Source organism: Pseudophryne corroboree, chromosome 2 (assembly GCF_028390025.1).
Source record: "Pseudophryne corroboree isolate aPseCor3 chromosome 2, aPseCor3.hap2, whole genome shotgun sequence".
Classification (NCBI taxonomy): domain Eukaryota; kingdom Metazoa; phylum Chordata; class Amphibia; order Anura; family Myobatrachidae; genus Pseudophryne; species Pseudophryne corroboree.
Window position 1 is genome coordinate 592,769,432 of NC_086445.1, and position 26,264 is coordinate 592,795,695.

Here is a 26,264-nt window from a genome sequence, read left to right on the forward strand (position 1 = left end):
ACATGTAAGAGCTCTGTCAGCAATTTTCATTCCGGGAGTGGACAACTGGGAAGCAGACTTCCTCAGCAGACACGATCTCCATCCAGGAGAGTGGGGCCTCCACCAAGAAGTCTTCGCAGAGGTGACAAGTCTTTGGGGAGTTCCTCAAATAGACATGATGGCATCTCGTCTCAACAAGAAGCTTCAGAGATATTGTTCCAGGTTGAGAGACCCTCAAGCAATGGCAGTGGATGCACTGGTGACCCAGGGGGTGTTTCAGTTGGTATATGTCTTCCCTCCACTTCCACTGATACCAAAAGTTCTCAAAATCATACGGAGAACAAGGGTTCGAGCGATCCTCATTGCCCCAGACTGGCCAAGGAGGGCTTGGTATCCAGATCTTCAGGAGTTGCTCATAGAAGATCTTCGGCCTCTTCCTCCTCGCGAGGACCTGCTACAGCAGGGGCTGTGTGTGTATCAGGACTTACCGCAGCTACGTTTGACGGCATGGCTGTTGTGCGCCGGATCCTAGCCCGAAAGGGTATTCCCAAGGAAGTCATCCCTACTCTTATTCAGGCCAGGAAAGGAGTAACATCTAAACATTACAACCGTATTTGGAGAAAATATGTTTCTTGGTGTGAATCCAAGAAGGCTCCTACGGAAGAGTTTGAGTTAGGATGTTTTCTCCATTTTCTGCAGGATGGTGTGGATGCGGGCCTTAGACTGGGTTCAATCAAGGTCCAGATTTCGGCCTTATCAGTTTTCTTTCAAAAACAATTGGCCTCCCTTCCAGAAGTTCAGACGTACGTGAAAGGGGTTCTGCACATTCAGCCTCCATTTGTGCCTCCTGTGGCACCATGGGACCTTAATGTGGTGTTGCAGTTCCTTCAATCGAGTTGGTTTGAACCTCTACAGGAGATAGAGTTGAAGTTTCTCACTTGGAAAGTGGTGATGCTTTTGGCCTTGGCATCCGCAAGGCGGGTGTCTGAGTTGGGAGCCTTGTCTTACAAGAGCCCTTACCTAATCTTCCATGAAGATAGGGCAGAGTTAAGAACTCGTCAACAATTTCTTCCAAAGGTGGTTTCGTCTTACCACATAAACCAACCTATTGTGGTGCCAGTAGCTACTGACACTTTCACTGAGTCAAAGTCTCTTGATGTGGTTAGAGCTTTGAAGATTTATGTCGCAAGAACAGCTCGGATAAGGAAAACGGAGGCTCTGTTTGTCCTGTATGCTCCCAACAAGATTGGGTGTCCTGCTTCTAAGCAGACTATTGCGCGCTGGATCAGAGGAACGATTCAGCACACTCATTCCACGGCAGTATTGCCGGTACCGAAGTCGGTAAATGCCCATTCTGCTAGAAAGGTGGGCTCATCCTGGGCGGCTGCCCGGGGCGTCTCGGCTTTACAACTTTGCCGAGCAGCTACTTGGTCATGGTCAATCACGTTTGCTAAGTTTTACAAGTTTGACACCTTGGCTGATGAGGACCTCAAGTTTGGTCAATCGGTGCTGCAGGTTCATCCGCACTCTCCTGCCCGTACTGGAGCTTTAGTATAACCCCATGGTACTGAAGTGGACCCCAGCATCCTCTAGGACGTATGAGAAAATAGGATTTTATTACCTACCGGTAAATCCTTTTCTCCTAGTCCGTAGAGGATGCTGGGCACCCGACCCAGTGCATACTTTACCTGCAGTTGTTAATTTTGTAGTTGCACTAATGTTGTGTTACGGTTATTTCAGCATGTTGCTGCAATTATTCATGCCCGTTGGCATGTGTTATGTTGAATGCCATGTTTTGCAGCATGGTTGAGGTGTGAGCTGGTATGAATCTTACCATTAAATTAAAAGTAAATCCTTTCCTCGAAATGTCCGTCTCCCTGGGCACAGTTCCTATACTGAGGTCTGGAGGAGGGGCATAGAGGGAGGAGCCAGTTCACACCCTTGAAAAGTCTTAAAGTGCCCATGGCTCCTGCGGAACCGTCTATACCCCATGGTACTGAAGTGGACTCCAGCATCCTCTACGGACTAGGAGAAAAGGATTTACCGGTAGGTATTAAAATCCTATTATAATGTATGATTAAAATGCAATCTGGAACCTGATCCCTGGAGGAGGGGGTGGGCCCACTGGGGTTTTCCCTGTGGGCCAGTCCTGCCATGTTTATATACCATAACTTTTTTTATTTAACGAAAGGGTGGGTAGGTCGACATGGTTTCTAGGTCGACAGGGACTCTAGGTCGACATGACATAAGTTTGTCACTTTTTTTTCAATTTTTTTAACTTTTTCATACTTTACGACCCACGTGGACTACAATTAGGAACAGTAACCTTGCCTGAAGCATGGCGAGCCATGCGAGCGGACATGCGATGCACTAATTGGGGTTCCCGGTCACTGTACGGAGAAAACAACACAAAAAAAGTAAAAAAAACTCATGTCGACCTAGAAACCATGTCGACCATCTTACTGTCGACCAATAGTGGTCGACCTAAGTCTAATCCACCTAACATACCTCACCCCGTAGGTTTACCCTTTCTTTAAATGTGTGAGATTTCCAACCTGCCCCAATAGGATTATTAATAAATGCAAAAGTCACAGCTTCCATAAAAAAATGCAAACACAAATAACATTAAATACAAGCATCAGTTTTTTGCCTTTACAAATCAAATGGGAATATTGAACTATCAAATAAGCAAAGTGACTACATGGCCACAACTTCATATTATATACAGAAGCTGCTATGCTATTGAACGGAATCCAATCAACTGAAGGGGGTCAATACACAGCCAATCAGAAACTACTACCTAGTGCTACTGATAGCTGTTATCATCATTGTGTACTATTGCACCAGCCCTCTGGTACAAGAGACCACTTCTGAAAAGGCCTTTGCTGATACATCCATATTTACAGATTCGTCCTCATACATAATTTCTGCAGTCGCGCCAAACAGCCCCTCTCGACTCGCCAAGTCCCATGAGACTCTGCTAGCGTGTTTTTTTTTGTTTTTTTTTAGCTGTTAATGTGTCGCAACACGAACATGACTATGATGCAAGTGACACTTTTATATCTGTGTGCGACTGAGTCTCTGAATCTGTATACAAAGTGCTGCAATGCAGCAGCCGCAGCTTGTTTCCAATACAAGTTCCGTTGTGCTCTATATATAGACTCAGTCACACACAATATACAAGTGTCGCATATAAAACTTTTCAGAACAGTATCATGATGTGTCCCAGTCACAGACACCTGACAGTAGCAGAGTTGAACGAGACCTGTCGACTCACTTGCACCAGGCATCTCACACTGCGTGGCATATTGAGGCTAGATGTATGAGGACACATATGTAGTGTCAGTAAGACTATATAAGAATACGCCAACCTGCTTTCTTTTTCATCCACTAGGGGTCACTGGAGTACTCTTGGGATATGGACGGCTTCCGCAGGAAACAGGGCACTGAATATTTAAATTTAGAACTCTCCACCCCTCCATATCCCCGAGTACCTCAGTGTTTTTTCTGTGCTCATGCACTAACAGAAGCAGCCCTCCCTACAGGAGACAAGGTATGCTGGGGGGGACGGGGCGGTCAGCGCACGCTGCCGCCCCGCTGTGTGGGGTCCGTGTTTAACCGCCGCCCGCACCTGCCGCTAATACACAGCCGCAGCTGAGGATGCTCAGCGCTCACACTAGCGCCGCCGGAAGCCGCTAGCTCCAGCCAGCCGAACTCCGTTCGCTCAGCGGCTCTCCTCACAAGCGTCCCCCGCCTCCCTGCAATGAAGGTCAGCTTCCCGGCACCCGCTCCCCGCTAAACTACACGGAGCACAGGGGGAGGGGGGGGGGGGACAAGGTCTGATCACAGACAGCGCTGCTGCAGGGGAGTGAAACTTATAAGGCTGCATGACAAGATTTCATATTCAGGCACCATAGGTATATTAATAGACTATTGAGCCTATATTATACACAGGAGTATTGTACCCTAACCTGTGATTATCAGTGTAAGCATGGCATGGGGGCCATTTTAACCATGCTTCCTGTTTTCTTCCTGTTTGTAATTCCAGAACGTTCCTGTCCTACATCTCTAACTCCACCGGAGGCGCAGGGGTGTTAGTGGGAATTTTGGTTCAGGTTTCACATAGGCTGGCCATGTGAACTGCAATTCGGCCATATATATATATATATATATTACACACCTTAAGTAATAATTTTACTGAGTCGTGGAAGTGTCTGTCTTTGTCTATTGTGTTGTCTGTCTGCATAATGAGTAAGGCACCAGCAAAGACTAAAAAGAAGTTTTACTGCAATGTCTGTACATAAATTTACCACATGTTCAGTATGTTTTATAGGGGCCGCCGCTCGACAGAAGCGGCAAGATCGGAGGCTCGGGTGACAACGCCAGCTCTAACGGAGGAGTTTCAGCCTTTGCAAAGGTCCAACTTCACTTTGGGTAACAGGGTGTTAATTTAATTGGTCTTATAATTTAACCATTTCTGCTATGTTGCAGTCTGACAATTCTATGCCAATCCTCACGGCGCTAAATAAGGGTGAGGAGGGCACATTAGACCAGCAGTCAGATAGTGCGGTTTTTGACAACCAGACATTGATAATGACCAGGGCGTCAGTCTCTGAAGTTTACAGAGACTAAGGAGCCTCTAACATATAATCAGTCGTATTTACTAAACGACAGAGATCTCCAATGGGCTTCTTATTTAGGATATCTTACTAAGATGTTAGTAGAACGCGAATAACCCGTTCTATACCTCACAGATTTAAGTCTATTTACCCGTTTCCACACAGTGACATCTACATTGGAGAATCCGCCATTGGTGAATTCGTCTGTGTCAAACCTTATAAAGACCCAAGATACATTTGGGTCACTAAGGCGCTCTATGTATGGTAACAATGACGATCACGTTATACTTATCGTTAATCAAATCTGAGAAGCTGCTGAGTATCTATGTACAGCTTCTGCTGCCGGCTGTTAGCTCGCTTCTCGCCTTTCATCGTCGCTAGTTACAGCACGACAAGGACTCTGGCTGCGTTCTTGGCAAGCGGAGTCAGAGGTCAAAAGAATACGGTGGTCAGAAGTTGTTTGGTCCTAAATTTGACAAATGCATTTCTCAGGCCAAGGCGGTGGGGGGGGGGGAGTCTAGTTTCCTGCCATTGCCTCCTCCGGTACCAAGACGGAAATACTCTGGTCCGGCGTTTAAATCCTTTAGACTTCAGTCTTTTCAAGGCTGTGGTACAGAAATTGTAACGCCAGGGCGCTAAAGTCACCAATAAGCCAGTGGCTTGACGGGCTCCCAGGTCATCTCGGATTTCCAATTGTGGGAGCGCGCCTTTAGACGTTACATTAGCCGGGATTCCAGACATCCACTGATGGATGTATCCGCAATTTAGGGTTAAAAGAAAGCTGTCTCCCGCCACTGCGCTTTTTCAAGACAGGACTGCCTCTGTCGGATGACAAGAAGGCGTTTTGGCAGATTGCCATTCAGTGTCTGCTGGATTCAGCAGTTTTTAATTCCAGGCCTGGTACACCAACAAGGTCAGGGTTATTATTCCCGTCTATTTGTGGTACCGAAGCCGGAGGGCTCCGTCACAGTCTCAATCAGTAAGTCACTTACTACAGATTGAAGATGGAATTTCTGCGGTCAGTATTTGCAGATTTGGAGCCACAAGATTGCATGATTGCACTTGATTTCCAGAATGCGTACTTACACATTCCGATTTGGTCACCTCATCAGAGGTTCTTGCGTTTTGCAATACGCCACACCATTAACAGTGTCAGGCTCTACCGTTTGGCCTCTCGTCAGCGCCACGGATATTCACCAAGTGATGTTTGTGATGATAGCTCATCTCAGATCCCTGGCAGTGACAATCGTTCCGTACTTAGACGATCTGCTCATAAGAGCTCCGTCTCAACAGATGCTCCTCCAACTTGCGCTGCTAACGTACACCACGGTTGCAGTGTCAACTTCAAGAAATCGCATCTCATTCCGTCTTAACGACTTCAATTCCTAGGTATGATTCGAGATACGGTAAATCATAGAATTTACCTACTACACCAGAAAGTACAGATTATTCGCCATCTGGTACAATTAGTGTTCAAGCCACGCACACTCTCGGTACATTTGTGTATTCGCCTATTAGGAACAATGGTGGTGGCTTTCGAAGCGCTTCAGTTCGGAGGTTTGCACTCGCGTCCATTTCCACAGCATGTGCTCGCACAGTGGTTGCCCTCGCATCGGCAGATTCCCCACAGGGTGAGGTTGTCCCCAAGGGCGAGGGTGTCTCTACTCGGGGTAAGAGTCTCAGAAGTTGGGGAGCTGTAGTTTAAAATTGTCAGCGACAGGGTCTCTAGGCGGATCACGACAGATTGCTGTCTTTAAATGTCCTGAAACTCCGCGCAATTTACAAAGCACTACATGCTTCGCTCTCAGACTGGCCAAGTGCAGTCAGACAACGCGACGGCAGTCGCATACATCAACAACCAGGGAGGAACGAGCAGCTGCATGGCAATGCGGGAAGTAGCTCGAATCCTCAATTGGCCAGAATACCACCAGGTGATATTGTCGGCAGGGTTTATTCCGGGAGTGGACAACTGCGAGGCGGATTATCTCCGCAGTCGGAATTTTCATCCAAGGACTGGGCATTAAATCCAGAGGTGTTTCACATGTTGGTCCACAGGTGGGGTTACCCTCAGGTGGATCTGATGGCACCTCGCCACAATTACCAAACGCCCCAGTATGTGTCCAGAACCAGAGATCCAAAGGCAGTGGCGGTGGATGCTCTCACAATCGCGTGGCCGTACAGCCTCGTGTATCTGTTTCCACTGTTTCCGCTACTCTCTCGGTTGCTAAAACGGATCAAAAGAGAGTCCGTCACAGTCATACTAGTGGTGCCTCATTGGTCTCGGAGAGCTTGGTTCTCGGATCTCCGCGGACTACTCGCATAAGATCCTTGGTCGCTCCTACTACGTCCAGACCTGTTACAACAGGGTCCATTCTTTTACCCCGGTTTAGCGCGGCTGCGTTTGACGGGGTGGCTGTTGGGACCGCCCTCTTAAGAAGAGAGGGCATTCCAGTATCGGTTATAACAACCATGTTACGTGCTAGGAAGCCGGTTACGGCAGCTCATTATTACAGAATTTGGCGTGCCTATATAGGTTGGTGTGAAGCTCGGAAGTTTCCGACATCATCTTTCAAGTTATCCCGTCTTTTGTTATTTCTACAGACGGGGTTAGATGGAGGACTGCGTTTATCTACACTAAAGGTGCAGGTATCTGCGTTGTCAATTTATTTTCAAAGACGATTGGCTCTATTGCCGTCGGTACACTTTTCTACAAGGTGTCCTCAGAGTACAGCCTCCATTCATTCCACCTACAGCGCCATGGGACTTGAATCTGGTTTTAGATTTCTTACAGTCTTCATATTTTGAACCTTACAGCAAGTGGATATAAAGTTTCTCACTTGGAAAACAATTTTTCTTCTAGCCTTAGCTTCGGCAAGGCGTGTTTCACATTTAGGTGCCTTGTCATGCAAGCCACCGTATTTGGTGTTTCATGATGACAGAGCGGAACTTCGGACGAATCCCGCTTTCTTACCAAAGGTAGTGTAATTTTTTTACATCATTCAACCAATAGTAGTTCCACACATTCGGGAACTCTGAATGTGGTACGCGCATTACGCGTTTATGTATCCCGAACGTCTACAGTTCGTAATACGGATACGTTGGTTGTTCTCTATGATGCTGCCAAGTTGGGTTGGCCAGCTTCTCAGCAGACCTTATCCAGATGGATAAAACTGACTATACGTCAGGCTTACCTTAATGCTAGGTTACAGCCGCCTACATCAGAAACAGCTCATCCCACACGTTCTGTGGGAACTTCATGGGCAGCTGGTCGTGGAGCTTCTATGACGCAGCTTTGCCGTGCGGCTACATGGTCTTCAGTGCACACGTTTGTGCGCTTTTACAAGTTTGATACGTTTTGCGGCATCAGCATCTAGCTTTGGCCGCCTAGTGTTACAGGTGTCAAACAGCTCTCCCGCCCACGGGGGAAGCTTTGGTACGTCCCAAGAGTACTCCAGTGACCCCTAGTGGATGAAAAAGAAAATAGGATTTTGGTACTTACCAGGTAAATCCTTTTCTTTGAATCCATAGGGGGCACTGGACGCCCACCCAGAGCAGTTTTACCTGGTTTGTATTAAGCTCAGGGGATCTTATGGTAACACATTTTCACCGAATGGTTCAAATTATAAGGTTCTATCGGTTATGGTGTCAACTGTTTAGTTGTCAGTAACGTTATGTGTCAACTTTGTTGTTGTCCGTTATGTTATATGTAATTCTCCATTGTCAACCTCTCTATAGTTCCTGTTCAGCTCAGTAAAAAACACTGAGGTACTCGGGGATATGGAGGGGTGGAGAGTTCTGAATTTAAATATTCAGTGCCCTGTTTCCTGCGGAAGCCGTCCATATCCCAAGAGTACTCCAGTGCCCCCTATGGATTCAAAGAAAGGGATTTACCTGGTAAGTACCAAAATCCTATTTTTACACTTATCCAGTAACATCGAAGTATTTATATCAGTGGCAAACGCAGGTTTTTTAGAAGGGGTTTCCAAATGCAATCCCCTCTCCCCTCATGAGCCTTTCCTTCTCTTACTTGCACTATCTTATACGCAATATTCCCTTTGACGTCTCCTTACCCCTGATTTTCTGTATATACCTTGTACTTGTCCTCGTATATTGTTTCAAACTGTAAGTGCTTTTTTCTTGTTTTGCTCATTTGTTTATGTACTCTGTAATGGGCTTTGCGGATACCTTGTGGCGGCATACAAATAAAAGAAAATAATAACAATCTCCCAATCTGCAGAACATTGGAGCAAGTGCGTGAGTCTGTGGGAACAGTAGAAGAACCCAGTACCGACCATGGACATAAATGTACACATTGGTCTTTTTATACATTGGATGTGTTATACAGTATTAATATTTAACACTATAGTCTTTAGTGTAGGCTGTATCAAACATATTTAACTAATATAAATAAAACAAGTGGGCAGGAAAAGGTTAAATATCCCGTTAATAAATAAATACACAAACATAATAGAACCTGTAGGAGACAGAACTGCACTTTCTAAGCACACATCCTTCCACCTCATGGTAAGGCTTCTGTAACTTCGTCCTGGTAGCTACTCATATTCAAACACACAGTAAATCTGGTAGAAGAATCTGGTACCTCATGGCATGTGCAGCAGCTCTGCTCTGTCCCTTAAACTGCATGTGGTGGCAGCTCTCATAATTATATTTTATACTGTTGCTATTGCTGGCATAATCTGAACTGCTGGCCAAGAGGCGTGTGGTTTTGGGGCAACCGAAACCACCAAATGACCCACTCCCCGCTTTTGGCTATGTATATAATACACTGCTTCTGGTGAGGCCACAGGGTTTTATTTTTCATTTCAGAATGGCACTTTCAGCATTATCTTATAAAATGTAAGTGGTGCTTCAACAAACTTAATTGTTTAGAAGAACAATCCTCAGCTGACTAAGGTCAAAAAATTAAAGTTTGGTCCATATTTGGAGACCACTTATCCATTGTGGTTTCCAGTTCTATTTTGGGTCTGTGGCTTTTACCAAAAATGGCTTTAACTAATTAGCATTAGCGTTTGGTGGGTTTAGAAAAAGGTATCGCCACAGGAATACATATTTATCCTCATATGTACAGTAACCACAATCCATTACATAGAAATTTCAATAGTTAGTGAATAGGTTATTTTCCTAGTATTCACCACATTAATGAGTCCCTTGAGACACCTCATCTACGGCTGCAATTCTCAGGCAATCACCACTTGTGGGAAGAGACTCACTAGAGAAACAGAAACTTCCTCAATTCTGGGAAGCACAGTAAAATCTACTGTCCCACTACGTAGCTGGTGGTCCGCGCATGTTTTTTCCAGGAAAGCTTACTACTTAGGTTAATCTAAACAGGACATCTCTAAGTTGTTTTGTCTGTGACTGCCATTTTGTTTTTTTTACTATGTATGTCAACAGTGAAATGACATCCACGCACATATGGTTTAGGTTTCAAAATGCGCTATGGTTTATCATAAGTGCAGAAGCAGTATTTCTAAACATATATTATATAAAATCCCTTTGTAATGCATTTATAGTTCTCATCTTTGACCAGAACCGGAGTAAGAGCACAGAAGCTGAGCCTCTTATGGGAAGAGGATGGGGAGATTAATGTTTGCGTGATGTATGTTGAATCAACTATTTGTGAAGTTTAGGGACTAATTCCTTGACAGTGTATATGTGCCTCTCAATTTTATCTTTCCTTATTCCAATGGCATGAAAAGCAGGCTCATCTTCCTACTCAAGCACTTAAAGAGACACCAAGAACTGCTCAAGAGGAAGAGAAGAGGACAAAACCGGAGGATTCTGGGCCAACAGTTAAGCGAGGAGAGCCTTCCCGTGTACGAATCTTTGAAGGAGGGTGAGTGCTTTCACCATTTTCTCATTCTAGGGGGCTTTTGTAATTTACATTAATTGTTTTTTGTGTTTATACTGATGTCATTGGATTAAAACGTTTTACAGTACAACTACTACTCATTAGACAGACACAAATTGGGGCTGTTAGTTTTATGTGTACATCATTTTATTTATTTGAGATGCTGATTTCCGTAATGTGCATGTGTGCTGAAAATACATACTCAAACACATATATAGAACTAAACATATTGCTGACTTGCATTTCTTTATGCATGGCTATGCAAAACAGCAGCGTACAAGAATAAATTGAGCACAGTAAGGCATAGTCACGTAATTGCAACACAGATCCTCATACTCTTTGTAGATACTGGTGAGCTGGTGCAATAATAGCTAATTATCATATATTGCCACTTCTGATTGGTTGATTGTGTATTGACCTGTCCAGCTGATACCACTTAAGTCATTAGCATCAAGGCTATATTATGTCATGTCACATTGCTTTATTGATATTTCCATTTGGACTACTGTAGGAAAGACGTTTCCCATTGTGTAGGTGCTTGTATTTAAGATTGTTTATGTTGAAATGCTATTTATCGGTCTTTTCCTACAAATGTTTAGAGCACAATTTCTAAATGAGCCCTTTACTGTATGACTGAGATTATATGCACATAAATAACTCAATTATAAGACCAAGTTTAGTTGTAGCCTTTCAATTGTATTTTAAGTCATTAATCTAACACGTATTTAGTCGGAATTTGTTGTGAGAGAAAATAGGTATTTGTCTATGTATGTTAGCCAAAGGAAGCTTTTCATTTGATCTTGCTTTATATAGTCTGTTATGCACTCTCTTCTACATTAATATCTTTTTGAAGAGCTTGTGCTTCTAGAATACAAGTAAAAGCTTCTATATCCATGCTCTTTATCATCGTTCTCATTTTTCATTACCTATTTCACCACCTTCCCTAAAGCATCTTTTATTAAACAATCTCTTTTTATAACTCCCCCACCCCTCCTGTTTATTTCTCGTTCACGGCCTCCCTCCCACCTCCATCCTGCTCTTGTTTCTTTTACTTTCCTCTCCTATCCCCTCCTCTTTCTGTTCCTGTGAGAGGTAGAGGAGCCTGCATTCTCAAATCTTACATCATACAACCGCAGACAAATATTAACTCAGACTGGATCTCTTTGCAATGATCTCACCACTGCCCCTCCCCCACACACACTCACCCACCAGAAAGCGTCTGCTCTGTGTCCTCAAGGTGATTCTTTCATATTAACAAGCTGGCAGCATGAGTACATGCTCCTATTCCTTCATTTCCATGTTTCCCCATGGGAGCTAGACTTGTCCATGATAGGGCAGGATCTCTGGTTTTGTGTGCGTGTTCTTTATTATGTCATTATTTTTATTATTATTTTACTATAAAAGCCCGCAGGGAAAGGTGTACAAAACATTACATTTTCTAGCATATATATACTATATATATACTTTTTTTTGGAAGTCCTATGTAATGCATATACCTAATGCTTATCTTATAAGGATCTCTACAAATTGTCCCCATTATGTAGGCATGGTGATAGTTTTATGGCTAGTTATTAGTTTGCTTAAACACTTCCCAGAACTGATTCATAATTTTCTGACCTTTTCCCCAGGGCTCAACCATGATCCTCTGACCTTCCTCCCCCCAGATTTCACCTGCTGCCTGACCACTTTCCTAGACCTGCCTTTCTGCTACCCTACTTCCCAGGTACCCTGACTTGCATTCCCAAATTGGACAATTGCCCGTCTCCACTAGATAGTCATAGCCTGTCATAGGCTATACTTACACTGGGGAAAGTGAGAATGTTTACACCAGTCATTTTAAAAACATGACCTCTAATAATTGCATATTTTCCAGACTGTTTTTTTGCATTAGCAAAGGTAGATCTCACAGTATAGTGGTTGCTGTTTTCCTTTTTATACGGGACAAAAAACAAACATTGAATCCATTATATGGTATCAGGCAATATCAATGTTCTCTCACACATATTAAACTACGGTGCATATTAGAAGCTTAGCTTTATGCCTCTTCCAGACAGAAAGCACCCTGGCTAGTAAAGCGTTAAGAAGTCTTGCCTTGCCATCTCTGCTTACTCCTCCTTTCAGCCTAGTTTTCCTGTCTAGAGCATGCAAGCTGCCAGCTGGTAGAAAAGCAGTGACACGGTCATTGTCAGAATCAGGATGGGAGATTCCCAAGGAGAGGTTGGGACTTAGCATTAACAAGAAGTGTTGGAAAATGTGTACATATATTGGCAGAATATGAGTAGATTCTTAAGTGATAAAAATAAAAGTATAGCTGGATTAAACACATCGCAGAAACACGGTTTCTTTTTCATTTACAAATTATTGTAAACTAGTTACCAGCCCATCAAAATAATGGCACAATATATCTATATATCTATATATATATATATATATATATATATATATATATATATATGATATAGGGTTAGTGTATTATTTTATTTTGTTGTGGTGGCAGCCATAACATGTGTCTTCTATCCAGATGTGTAAGATAATAGAAGAGTACTCTAGAATGGTGTCACTTTAAAGGGGGGTACACATGGAGAGATCCATGCTTAAAATGTAAGCAATCTGACTAGATTGCTTAGATTTTAAGCATGATCGCTATGTGTGTACACCCCACAGTGATAGCAATGCGCAGCCCCGTGCATCGCTATCGCCGGTGCTAGATTGGCCTGCATGCAGGCTCAATCTAGCACGTCACTCGTTTCACCCGCTGGGTGAAATAGCGGCCCCCCGTCCTCCCCTGCATCGTTTAGCACACATCGCGCTGTGCTGAGCAGCGGGAGAGATGTGTGCTGAGCGGTTCGCTCAGCACACATCTCTCCCGTGTATATGGGTCAGATTGCTTAGATTATCGCTGTGTGTGTACCCCCCTTTACTGTTACTCCCAATCTGTATCACTTGCTTGAAATGTAGCTCACTTATAAGTAGTATCCACAGTCCCTGTAGAACAAGGACATTTTCCTACCAGCATGGCACTGAGCGATTCACCATTACAGTGCAGATGTCGCCATCAAGCCCCAATGATGTAGACCACACAAATCCGCTGTTTTAATTCTATTCGATCCCAATGACGCAATGGGGCAGATATATGAAGCCTGGAGAAGGCATAAAGTGATAAGTGCAAGGTGATAATGCACCAGCCAATCAGCTCCAATGTGCAAATTGACAGTTAGAGCTGGGGGGGTTATCACCCTGCGCTTATCACCGCTTTATCACTTCTTAATGCCTCCTCCAGGCTTAATACATCTGCCCCAATGTATGGTTCTACATAACTGTGTTTACCATGCTATGGCTCAGAATGTATAGTTAGCAAACTCGCAGCCCACAGTACCTCAGTGAAGAATATCTATCATTCTTTATGTTTTGTGTAGAAGTGTGCAGGCAGATTTCATCATAATATCCCATAAATGCTTCATTAGTTTCAGATCGGATGACATAGGAATAATATCATTGTCATATTCATCGAAGCATTGGTCAACCACATGTGCTCTATTGGTGAAGGCATTGTCATGTTGGAAGGCACCTGCCAGTAAGGGAAGAAATGCTGCAATGTGGGATGAAGATCAGTAGCATTCAGTAATGATTAGCACTGACATTGTTTTCTAATGAATGGCTGCACCCTTTCTGACTATAGGGGTGGGGGGAGAACCCCAAGGGGGAATAGATAGCAAATGGGGTTGAGGCAGGTGGAATATAAAATAAAAAAGATAAATGTTAGGGTTACGGTTTAAGACCACTGGGGAGTCTATTACCAATGGGGGGGTGGGAAGTTATTTTATAATGAGGGTCTATGGACATGGGCGGGATGCAGGGTGCAAAACACCCCCTTGATATAGATTTTTTTTTTTTAATAAAATATGTTAATATATTATTAAAAATACTTTTTAAACTTTTTAATAGTGTGAGGATACGGGGTTCTTCTAATCACTCAGGCACAGAGCCAATGAAACCAAAGTGATGGTTTATTTCTCACTGCACACAGGAGTAGATAATTCACAGGAAACAGGTAAATATAGCCCAGAAACAATACACAGGTAGCAGTCCAGATAGTAAGTCCCAGTAGAGGATTTAGGTCCACAGCAATTCCACACAGAAGTTACAGATAAATAGGTCCACACAGCAGAACTATCACTGAGTCCACACAGCAGTGATAGAAGATTAGTCCACAGGAGAATATTTGTATAAGTCCACGCAAGAGTAAATACGTGTAAGTCCACACAGCACTGGTGATGCGTTCCACAAGGTACCCTGGAAGAGTATCACCCCTTATCCAGAGTCCTGCAACTAACATCCAGAGCTGACCTGCTCAACCTCTTTTATAACCTTCCAAATGCCCATCATGCCACACTCACCTGGGGAGGACACAGGTTCCTGATTGGTGGGACCCCATTTCAGGTATTTCCCTACTACCTCCCACAGCTGGCCTTTCCTGCTGACCACATGCTGGGTCAGGCTCCGAGTTGTCTGTGAGAGACCAGAGTTTAACAAAGGACAGTAAACAGAAGGAGCAATGACACGGAAATTGGTTTAAGTCCTGATTGTCCCCTGTGGAGGAGCATCTCCAGTGAGAGATTACCTGGCACTCAAATCTGTTTCCTGTGTGGCCATATAAGGATCAAAAATGGGTTAAACAGGATTATCCATGATAACTTGTAATCTCATACACAGAATGGTATCCTCATAACATAACATGACAGCACTAGGTGCCAGGTCACAGCCCACCTGTATTTACCTGAGTAAGATTATAGTTCAGAATATATAGGCTAACGAATGAACACGCACATGGGGAAATAGTGACCCAAGCCAGATAGATAATGGAACAAAAGGAATAAAAAGTACTTTAAACGCTATAAAGATTGAAATGCCATAAATACAGTTTTAGCCCCGGTCTCATGTCTTTACAAGTAGTAAAAAAAATGACCCAACAATTTCTGAGTCAGTTAAGTGGTTAATGACATATCTTCCTTATACAAGAGTTTGTAAATGCACTAGTATTACAGGAATTTTAGGCATAATTAACCACAGTCTATATTTTTGAAACCTCGATAGAAGTCCTAATGAGTACACGTGCATTGACCGTTGACTGAGAATAAATACCAAGTACTGTACAACAGAAATTTTGAAGCTACAGAATGGCTGAGTTACTGTAAGCTCTAACAGTGGCTGATATGTGAATGAAGAATGGCTTAATGAGAATGTAAATTAAGTTTATTATAGGTAACAAGGGAGCATAGGAAAGTATGTGTGTGTATGGTGGGGGGGGGGGGGGGAGGGGGCGTGTGGAGGGGGTGAGACGATCCAGCATTGGGACCTCGGTGGTTTCGAAGGCACCAAAAGTAGTATTGATGCATTGTCCTACAGAGACAGAAGATCTGTGTGCTTGGTGCCATCAGACCAAAGAAAAGGTTGTTCAGAAGATCTACTGAGTATCATCTCGGTTCATATACTGTATCCAGTGAGTAAAACTGTCATTGCTGTTGCCATTTCTACTGTTTGTTTCATGATCTTCACTGCCTGCTTCATGACAACAGCTTCCACTGAACATGCTGAGGAATTGTCCTGGCTCTGTTTCCATCAACAAGCATTTTACTAAAGAAAACCTTGCAGTTATTCCAAACTGGCAAATTACCACAATGGTGCCTGTGCAGCACAAAAGCAAAAAGTCCGACTCAGAAACCTTGAGAAAGAAAGATCCCAGAATGGATTGAAACTCGTCGGTAATACAGGAACCGTGGAGGTTGTGGAGCGGACAATCACGGAAAAGAGCTACAGACCAGGAGGCTGACCCAGGAGACCCCCTGATGATTTGATCTCACATTCTCTTAAGGAACTGTTTTACCATCAGTTCCAAGAAATTCCGGTAATTGACCCATCCACACCCCCTGTGACCCTGATCATAATTTGAGTGCCCTCACTTTTGTGTTTTAAGAAGTTTTTGTCTTTTGTGTGTATTATTAAAAAAAAACGTACTATGCCATGGTCCCTTTTCTCTTGCTTTTATTCACATGTGCTGGAGGAAATTGCATGAGAGTGGACAAACGTGTATGTTTATACACACACAGCTACGAATAGGCTGGATCCTGGATTTTTTGTCTTGGTGTGGATCTTATAAAGATTAGGAGAACATTCCCCTAATAAAAGGAAAGTGACTTTCAGGCTTTTTTGTAAGCGCCGGGAAAAAGACCACATATTTTGTTGTCGTTTCTATTTTGGACAGTCATATTTTACTGATGACAAGGAGGGAGCATCTGAGTGTATCTAGTGGGTGGCTATATAAGAGGCATATGGTTGTGTATTAATCTGCACTACTAATGTATCTGCATGCCTACCCAGACCATTTAGTGGGTTCAGGAAAAAGGACTAAAGAGTCTTACTGATGGAGTATTATTGGTCGCTAGATCCTCTTCCAGAAAGTGGCTTGTGGAGAAAGGTACCAATACCACTGCAGTCCCTTCAGCATAGCCATGCATTTTATATAGCCTGGTGATGAGTACTAAGTACCATCTATAATAAACTTTGATGCAGTCTCCTTACATGAGTTGAAATAGAAGATTCTGAGACTCTCTCTCTTGCAGTATACCATGACTCTTCTTTTGATAGTTTGTACAAATCAGGCTCCCATTGAAGCTTAGATTTTCATAAGGGAGTTCATTCTGAAGATAACAAAATAATATAAAGATTACAGATGATGTCCTTTGTTATGGGTCTACAATTGCATAGTGACTCAAATGGACTTGTAGTTAGTGGTAACTGGTCTTATTAAGAAAGTATTGAAGTGTTTCAGCTGGAGATGTTTAAAAGGATTCATCTCTACAAATGCAAATCTATATTATAGGTCACTTAACCCCTTCAGTGATGACTTTTTGGAATTTGGTCACACCTCCCAAGGCAAGTTTTAATTTTTTTTTACCTGCACGTTGCCAGGAGTTTCATGCGTGTTGCCAGGGGTTTCATGCGCTGTGTCATGCTCTTTGCCAGGGGTTTTATGCTCGGATCCATGCTCGTTGCCTTAGGGAATGCTCGAGGCCTAGGGGTAGCTAGGGATGGCCACTGACCATCGATGATTCAAAATCATCGATGGTCGATGACCGATGTTAAATACTTTTACCATTGATGGTGGAGATCCAGATGGTTTCCCGCCATTGATGGTTCAGTGATACCGAATTTATTTCTTTTTTTTCTCAAAGTGTCAGGGCACATAGCTTAGCTCCGCCCCCTGACACTCAGTAAGCTACGCCCCCTGGTTCGCATTTGTACTATAAAGCAGGGATGACCATCGATGGGTAAAACCATCGATGGATCCATTCAGGATGGTTTTACACCATCGAGGGTATCCATCGATGGTGACCATCGATGGATAACCCAGCGATGGCCATCCCCCAGGTAACATAGTAACTAAGGTTGAAAAAAGATAATTGTCCATCGAGTTCAACCTATTTGTGGTCTCCTATGCAGTCTTATTATAGGACTAGTTATTTTTATGTTAGGACTAGTTAAATTAACTATAATGCATGCCTACGCACCATAACCCTGAATATCTTTATCCAATAGGAATTTATCTAACCCATTCTTAAAGGTGTTGACTGAGTCCGCAGTTACTACTCTCTCAGGCAGGGAATTCCAAACACGTATTGTCCTTACTGTGAAAAAACCTTTTCGCCTCAATGTGTGGAAATTCCTCTAACCTAAGCGAGTGACCACGTGTTCCCTGTGCTGATCTTATAGAAAACAGGTCCCTCCCAAGCTCTGTGTATTGACCCATTATATATTTGTAGATGTTGATCATGTCTCCTCTTTGTCTCCTCTTTTCCAATGTAAACATGTCTAGCCATGCAAGCCTTTCCTCGTATTCCAGCGTCTCCATGCCCTTGATTAGTTTGGTCGCCCGCCTCTGAACCTTTTCTAGCTCCAGTATATCCTTTTTGTAATATGGTGCCCAAAATTGCACACAGTATTCAAGATGTGGCCTCACTAGTGATTTATATAATGGGAGTATAATACTCTCGTCCCTTGCATCAGTTCCCCGTTTTATGCATGCTAATATCTTATTAGCCTTCTTTGCTGCACTCCTACTTTGGGTACTGCTGCTTAATTTGTTATCTATGTTCTACCCCTAAGTCTTTATCCAGTACAGAATCCCCTAATATTACCCCATTTAGTATGTAGGTGTAATTTTTGGTCTTGCCCCCACAGTGCATTCATTACCTTACACTTGTCTGTGTTGAATCTCATTCTCCATTTTGCTGCCCATGCTTCCAGTTTAAAGTCGTTCTGAAGAGACTCAGCATCCCTATCCGTATTTATAACCTTACACAATTTGGTATCGTCTGTGAAAATTGACACCATGCTCTCTAGACCTACTGTTAGGTCGTTGATTAAAATGTTGAACAAAAGTGGTCCAAGTACAGACCCTTGTGGCACACCACTTAGTACTTTAGTCCAATTTGAAATTAGCTGGCGGGCTGAAGCTCTGTATGTTTTCTCTTATTTGGTATATATTTGGTAGTCACATGTGGGGAATGATAGAGTAAGGAGAACATTGTCAGCAAATAAAGATATGTTGTAATGGCCTGAATCAACAGATAATTCTCCATAATATTGAATTCCTGCCTCCAGTAACTCAAAATCAATATAAAGATCAGGCGGAAAGTGAGAACCTTTATCTTGTGCCATTGGCTATGCTGATATGTTGTGATGAGATGCCATTCACGATAGCTCGAGGGATGAGATATGTAAGATTTGTACATCTTTCAGAAAATTACCCATGAACTCAAATCGGTGAAGGGTTTCAAGCATGAAGACCAACTGATTCTATTTTATGCTTTATCTGCATTAATAAATAAATAAATGGCTTGGATTCCTATTTGGATTGTCATGGTGTACAAGGCTAATTACTCATTTGGTGCTGTCTTGTGTATGTCTTCCCAGTAAAATTCCAAATTGATTGTTATGAACTAACTTGGGCAATACAGAGTTCAGATTAGTGGTGAAGGTTTTGCCATAAATTTTGATGTCTATGTTCAAGAGCGATATAGTGAGTATTTACAGATTTTTATTTCTTGTCTCATCTCAGTCTCTGACCTTGCCCATATGGAACAATTTAAGACAATTAATAAACTAATCCACAGTTTAAAATAATTTTGATTAATTCATGGATTCTTCTGTGTACATAGAGAAAATTCCAATTTCTTGCACCTCATAGAAAAAAAACTTGTAGCTTAGTACTGCCCAACCCTTTTTTTCTCACAGAAGACAAGTGCCATTTATACAAGTTTACTTTGATAAGACATCAGATCTGTTGTAAGAGAACGTACACTTATCAGCCATAACATCAAAAGCACTGACAGATGAAGTGAATAACATTAATTATTCTGCTACAATGGCACCTATCAAGTGGTGGGATAAATTAGATAGCAAATTAACAGTCAGTTCTTGAAGCTGATGTGTTAGATGCGGGAGCAATGGTCAGGTGTAAGGTTCTGAGGTGCTTTGAAAAGGTCCAAATTGTGATGGCTAAATGACTAGGTCGGACCATGTCCAAAATGGCAGGTCTTGTGGGGTGTTCTCTGTATACGGTGGTTAGTAACTACCAAAAGTGCTCCAAGGAAGGAAAACTGGCTAATCGGTGACAGGGTCATGAGCACCCACGACACATTGATGTTTGTGGGTAGTGATGGATAGCCAGTCTGGTCCATCCCACAGAAAAGCTACTGTAGCACAAATTGCTTAAAAAGTTAATGCTGGCTATTCTAGAAAGGAGTCAGAACACACAATGCATTGTAGCTTGCTGTGTATGGGGCTGCGTAGCCACATACCAGTCACAGTGCCATGCTGTCCAATGTCCACCGCTGAATGCGCCTACAATGGACATGTGATCATCAGAACTGGACAATGGATCAATAGAAGAAGGTGGCCTGGTCTGATGAACCATGTTTTCTTTTACATCATGTGGACTTCCGGGTGCATGTGCATTATTTACCTCGGAGAGAGATGGCACCAGGATGTGTGAGAAGAAGCTAAGCCAACAGAGGCAGTGTGATGTTCTGTGCAATTTTCTCCTGGGAAACCTTGGGTCCTGGCATTAACTTTGACACGTATAGTACTACTCACCTAAACATTGTTGCAGACCAGATGCACCCCTTAATGGCAAAGGTATTACCTGATTGCAGTAGTCTCTTTCAGCAGGATAATGCATCCTGCCACACTGGAAAAACAGTTCAGGAATGGTTTGAGGAACATGATAAAGAGCTCAAGGTGCTGACGTGACTTCCAAATTCCACAGGTCTTAATCTGATCATGCATCTGTGGCATGTGCTGGAAAACAATTTTGAACCATGGGGCCCCACCCCACAACTTGCAGCACTGAAAAGCATCTGCTGCTAATGTCTTGTTGTCAGATACCACAGGACACCTTCAAAGGTCTTATGGAGTCCATGCCTCATAGGTATAGATGCTTGGTTGTAGGCTTTTATAACAGTCATTAGAGATGAAGAAAAATATATATATAAATGTCTTATATGGATACAAAGCAACAAAACACATTCTTGCCATTACTGTTGCTAATGTGCATATACTGCAAAATTTTAATTTATGGTATTGGTTCATATTTTGAAAACATTTAAGCTCGATACTCAATGTTTTAAAATGTAGCAATTTTTCTAGTTGATCTGTGCTGCACTTTATCCCCAAGGATATTTTTATATACTATTCAAGGCTTCTGCAAGCCAATAACAAAGCCTTTGTGAAACAACTTAAAGGACAAAAATGAATATCCATTTTCTGTCTTGACTTTTTGTTTTCCTGAATCCAGTCTGCATTTTAACCCTTTGTGATGTCTTTTCCATGGTCTGTGCTGTACCATTTCTGCTTTTCACTGTCCTACTGACCCCAAACATACACATCTTTATCTTATTCTCTTTCCCACTGTATCCCATCATTCATCTTTCCATGCTGCCTTTTCTCACCTACACTGCCTCATCTGTCACCTTTGCATGTGTTACTCTCTCCCACTGTCTCTACATCTTTTCCCTATCCCATGCTTATTCTCACGTCAATTTGTCCTAATCCTTATTCTCCCTCTCACTGTTCCCCCATCCTTCATCTTCCCAATACTACTCTCCTACTGCCACACATTCTATTCCCATCCTTGCCTTATTCTCTCTCCTACTGTCCCCCATCCTACAACCTTTTCATGCTTTCTTCTGTAATCTCTTTCTCACTACCTCCGATACTTCTCCTTTCCTATCCTTACTCTGTCCTCCACCTTATCCCATTTTTATTCTCTCTCTCTCTCACTGTCCAACTATCCTTTACTGGAATACACACGTTTTATAGGCAGTTTATATGCTGACAGGAGAACGACAATGGTATAATACTGACACGGTTGCATACCTCCCAATATGACCCTCTCCAGGAGAGACAGAATGCTCTGCTACTGGACTTCCCTCTGATTGCCCTCACCTGTGGTAAAACACCTTTCTTAGCCTCAACCTGTTTAAAACAGGTGCCGGAAGTCATACATTAAGAGAAAAGTCCAGAAGCAGAGCATTGTGTCCCTCCTGGAGAGGGTAATGTTGGGAGGTATGCGGTTGTAATGTTACTTTAATCATTGTAACTGTGTCAACTTTATAATTTTAAACATGATCATAAAGCATCACGTGTAAACTTGTAATGCTAATATGTTTAAAATGCTTTAAGTGACATTTCAGCTGTGCTGGTATTATGGCGTTTGTATTCTCCTGTTGGCATGTTGGCTGTCCTTACTTCCCGCCTCACCTGTTTTTCTCTTTGCCACTTCCTTGTCACCTGTTGAATACTTAATCCCTCTCACACTGATCCCCATTCTGTACCTACAGTATCCCCACCTTATTATATCTCCCTTTGTCCCCATCCTACACCTTTCCATACCATATTCTCCATCCCACTATTTCCCATACTATACCAGTCCATACCTTATTCTTTAGTTTACTGTCCCCAAGCCTACACCTTTCCATGCCTTATTCTCTCTCCCACTGTTCCCCATCCTACACAGGCCCACACCTTATGCTCTGGTCTACTGTCCCCTCCCTACACATTTCCTTCCTTAATGTTTCTAAATAAATGAAATGTCAGACCAGTGGTGGAATTAATACTTGGCTACATTTTCAGCTTGTTCTTTAATTCTGTAGGTACAAATCCAATGAGGAATATGTTTATGTGCGAGGCCGTGGTCGGGGAAAGTATGTGTGTGAGGAGTGTGGGATTCGTTGCAAGAAGCCAAGCATGCTGAAGAAACATATTCGTACACACACAGATCACCGGCCGTATGTGTGCAAACACTGCAACTTTGCCTTCAAAACCAAAGGTGACTCTTTTCCTTAAGGGGGGTACTGACGGGAGAGATGTGTGCTAAGCGATCTTAACACAGACCGCTCAGCACACATCTCTCACCCCGCTCAGCACAGCGCGATGTGCTGAGCGAGGGGACGGACGGACGGACGGGGGGCTGCTCACATCACACAACGGTGAAGTGAGCGACCCGCTAGATTGACCCTGCGTGCAGGCTCAATTTCTCACCGGCGATAGCGATGCGCGCTATCGCTGGGGGGCATACACACGGCAGATCCGTGCTCAAAATCTAAGCAATCTGGTCAGCTTCCCAAAGTTTCTTTGCCATAGTTGCTGTGGTATCACCTCCCATTTAATCATTAACCCTCAGCTAAGAAAGACAATGGGTTTTATTTACTAAACATTAGTTTGCCATTTCTGGCGGTTTTGCGATCTGAATTACTGACGGCAAAACCAACAGGAAACCAGCGTTCATACAAACTTTAGAAAACAATTGAACATTGGATGCCCATCAGTATTTTTTAAGTTAAAAGTATAAAAAAGCCCTTATTTACTAAGCATCGGCTTTAGAAAGACTGATGGCAAACTGACCCAAATAATAGACTAATTACTGGGAGATGATTTTGCACAAAGCACTGGTCAGTAGGATCTGTGCAGGCTTTTATGTTAATAAATGTTAAATATGCCAAACCGCATCAGGTCTCCACCAAAATGGTAGCCTGCCCTAGGCCTCTTAGCCTAGGCTGTTATGGAAAAATAGTCTGATAAACATCATGCCCCCACTTTGTCAATAATCAGAATTAGACCCCATTTTTAGGAGGTCCCCAGTTTAGGGCTGGTTGATATCATGGAATGGGTATATCACACTACGTGTGTAATACTGTTACTTTAGACACTAGACAGCTGTCATTGTCATTGGTTTGCAAAGCAAAACTGATGCATAGTATATTTACCCTCAAGCCACTCTCCGATTCTACAGGCCAAGCTGTGCCCATAGGACAGCACAGGTTCAGCAGTGGATTTTGTTTATAACTTTGTTTTGTTTTTTTGTTTGTTTTTTTCAGGGAATCTAACTAAACACATGAAATCCAAAGCACACAGCAAAAAGTGCCAGGAGCTAGGTTTAGTGCCACCATCTCTGGCAGAGCTGGATGCAGAGGAAGGTACTGTACAAAAATCTGGCCATCCATTGTATATATACAGATGGGTCCACCTTTATCTTGACTTCTTTGCTGTGCCTAGGCACACCATGGTTTATTAACATAAGGGGGGTACTCACGGAGCGATATTCTAAGCAATCTGACTAGATTGCTTAGAATTTGAACATTATCGCTCCTTGTGTACCCCCTACAGCGATGCGCAGCCCCGCGCATCGCTATCGCTGGTGCTAGATTGGCCTGCATGCAGGCCAATCTAGCGGGTCGCTCACTTCACCCGCTGGGTGAAATAAGCGCCCCCCATCTCCCCCCGCGCGCTCAGCACAGATCACGCTGTGCTGAGCGGCGGGAGAGATGTGTGCTGAGCGGTTCGCTCAGCACACATCTCTCCCACATCGGCCCATCTATATGGGCCTTTACACTTTGGGATTGTTGGTTGGCATACTATAGAGGCCAATTTTACATATTATGGCAGGCATAGTTCCCTTTAACACATTACGGCAGGAAGAGTCCCCTTTTACTCATTACGGCAGGTAGAGTCACGAGAGAGAAAGTGAGGGAGAGATAGGGTTGGGAGGGAGAGAGAAAGAAAGGCAGCAGGTAGAGAGACAGAGTGGTGGAAAGGACATAGAGAGGGGTGGGAGGAGAGAGAGGGGGAGACACACACACAGAGCAGTATCTATGTGGTGATGTCTGGAGTGCAGGCAGCCATGGTGGCGGTAGGGGGATGTTTCTGGCTGTTGACGGCTGTAGTTGCAGAACACCATGGCATTATAGTTGCTGCTGCTAGAGTTGCTGCCACTCTGTCCTCCCGGCATCCCCTGCGCGGCTCCCAACATCCCCTGCCCAACTTCCTGCTGGGAGGAGGCGCTGCTCCGGCACGGGCTGGTGCAGGGACGCTGCTGCACGAGAGTGGAGTAGCAGGGACACAGGGATACCGAGCAGCGCTGCAAGCTAGAATGTACATCACCAACTGTGCGTCCGGCAGAGGAGCCAGGAGCAACGCTACTGTTATAGCGGACAGCGATGCAACTGGTGGTGGCCAGTCGTGGTGGATGCGGATGGTGCGCAAATGTACTGTGTGCGAAGCACCATCCGCCGATACCTACTTATGGCCCTGGTGCCTGCAAGTTGCAACACATGCCTTTACCTCTTGACATGTCAGCATCCACTGGAGCCAGGGTATCAGATGTGTGGAGTCCTAACCCTGCAGTCAGCCCCTTGCTCTGTGCGCTCAGCAACTTCCTGCAGGCAAAGTACTGAACCGTGGAGGAAGCAGCAGGAGCCAAAGTGGGCACAGAATATACAGCAGCAGCAGCAGTTCAGCAGGGCTGATGATCCCGGGATCCTTGTGTCAGAGTCCCCCCTTCCTGCAAACTGGGCAGCCACGCAGAGCTCTGCATGTCCTGGGCTGCGGAGTGAGGATGAAGGTGAACGGGACTCCACCCTGTCCCAACGCTGGAAGGCGGTGTTACTTCTGGCTGTGCCTCTCCCGTCATGATAGAGTGTTTGCGCCCGTTCACCCCTCCTTCGCCACGATACCGCGCTGATATTGTTACACCGTCCTCATTGACGGGGCATCGGGAGAGCTGGAGATTCCCTCACTCCTAGCCACTGCAGGAGACGCGGTGAGGGTAGGAGGCGGGAGAACACAAGGGGGAGAGGCTGCTCAACACTGCCAGCCCCTCTGTAATGTAGTGGTGCATCCAGCAGAGAAGAAGCCGGGTGCACCACTAATATTACACAATGACATTACAGCGGCCAGCTAGGTGGGCGATCGCAGGTGGATGTGGATGGTGCGCCCACAGGGAAAATGCGCTGTGTGCTAATCACCATCCACCCCCACCTAGTTACGGCCCTGCATAGAACACATACATTTACACACAGTCAAACACACACACATATATACATAAATACATATCGTGAGGAGATCGGGATAGGGGTGTCCTCTCCTGGGGTAGATGGGCACCTCCAAACACACAGCAGCCAGGAGAACAGCACACCAGTCCAAGGTTTTTGTGCAATCTAGCCATGGCTAGTTTTATTGTGAAGTACAAAAACAAAACATAAAAATAAATCCTAGCACTTTAGATTCCCTCCGAGTATTAGGACCTGATGCCCCTACCACAAACACAGGCATATGCAAAGTACTTACAGTCAGTAAATCACAGTGTTGCCAGCATATCATATGTATTCTCTCATAACAGGCCTTATACCTGTTTCCCTAGGTAGTGAGACCCTGATCAAAGCCCTGACCATTTATTA

At 43.9% G+C, this 26,264-nt stretch overlaps 1 protein-coding gene across 3 annotated transcripts in view; it reads left to right on the plus strand.

The window, feature by feature from the left end:
• Positions 1–26,264, plus strand: part of HIVEP3 (HIVEP zinc finger 3) — a 255,814-nt gene that overhangs the window by 214,783 nt on the left and 14,767 nt on the right. For 2 of the 3 annotated variants that reach the window (XM_063954614.1, XM_063954615.1), the window contains 3 exons: positions 10,319–10,455; positions 22,683–22,858; positions 23,907–24,005. In XM_063954614.1, the coding sequence (XP_063810684.1) occupies positions 10,319–10,455; positions 22,683–22,858; positions 23,907–24,005 (412 nt within the window). The remainder of the gene's footprint in view (positions 1–10,318; positions 10,456–22,682; positions 22,859–23,906; positions 24,006–26,264) is intronic. The other variant, XM_063954616.1, reaches the window with a different exon arrangement.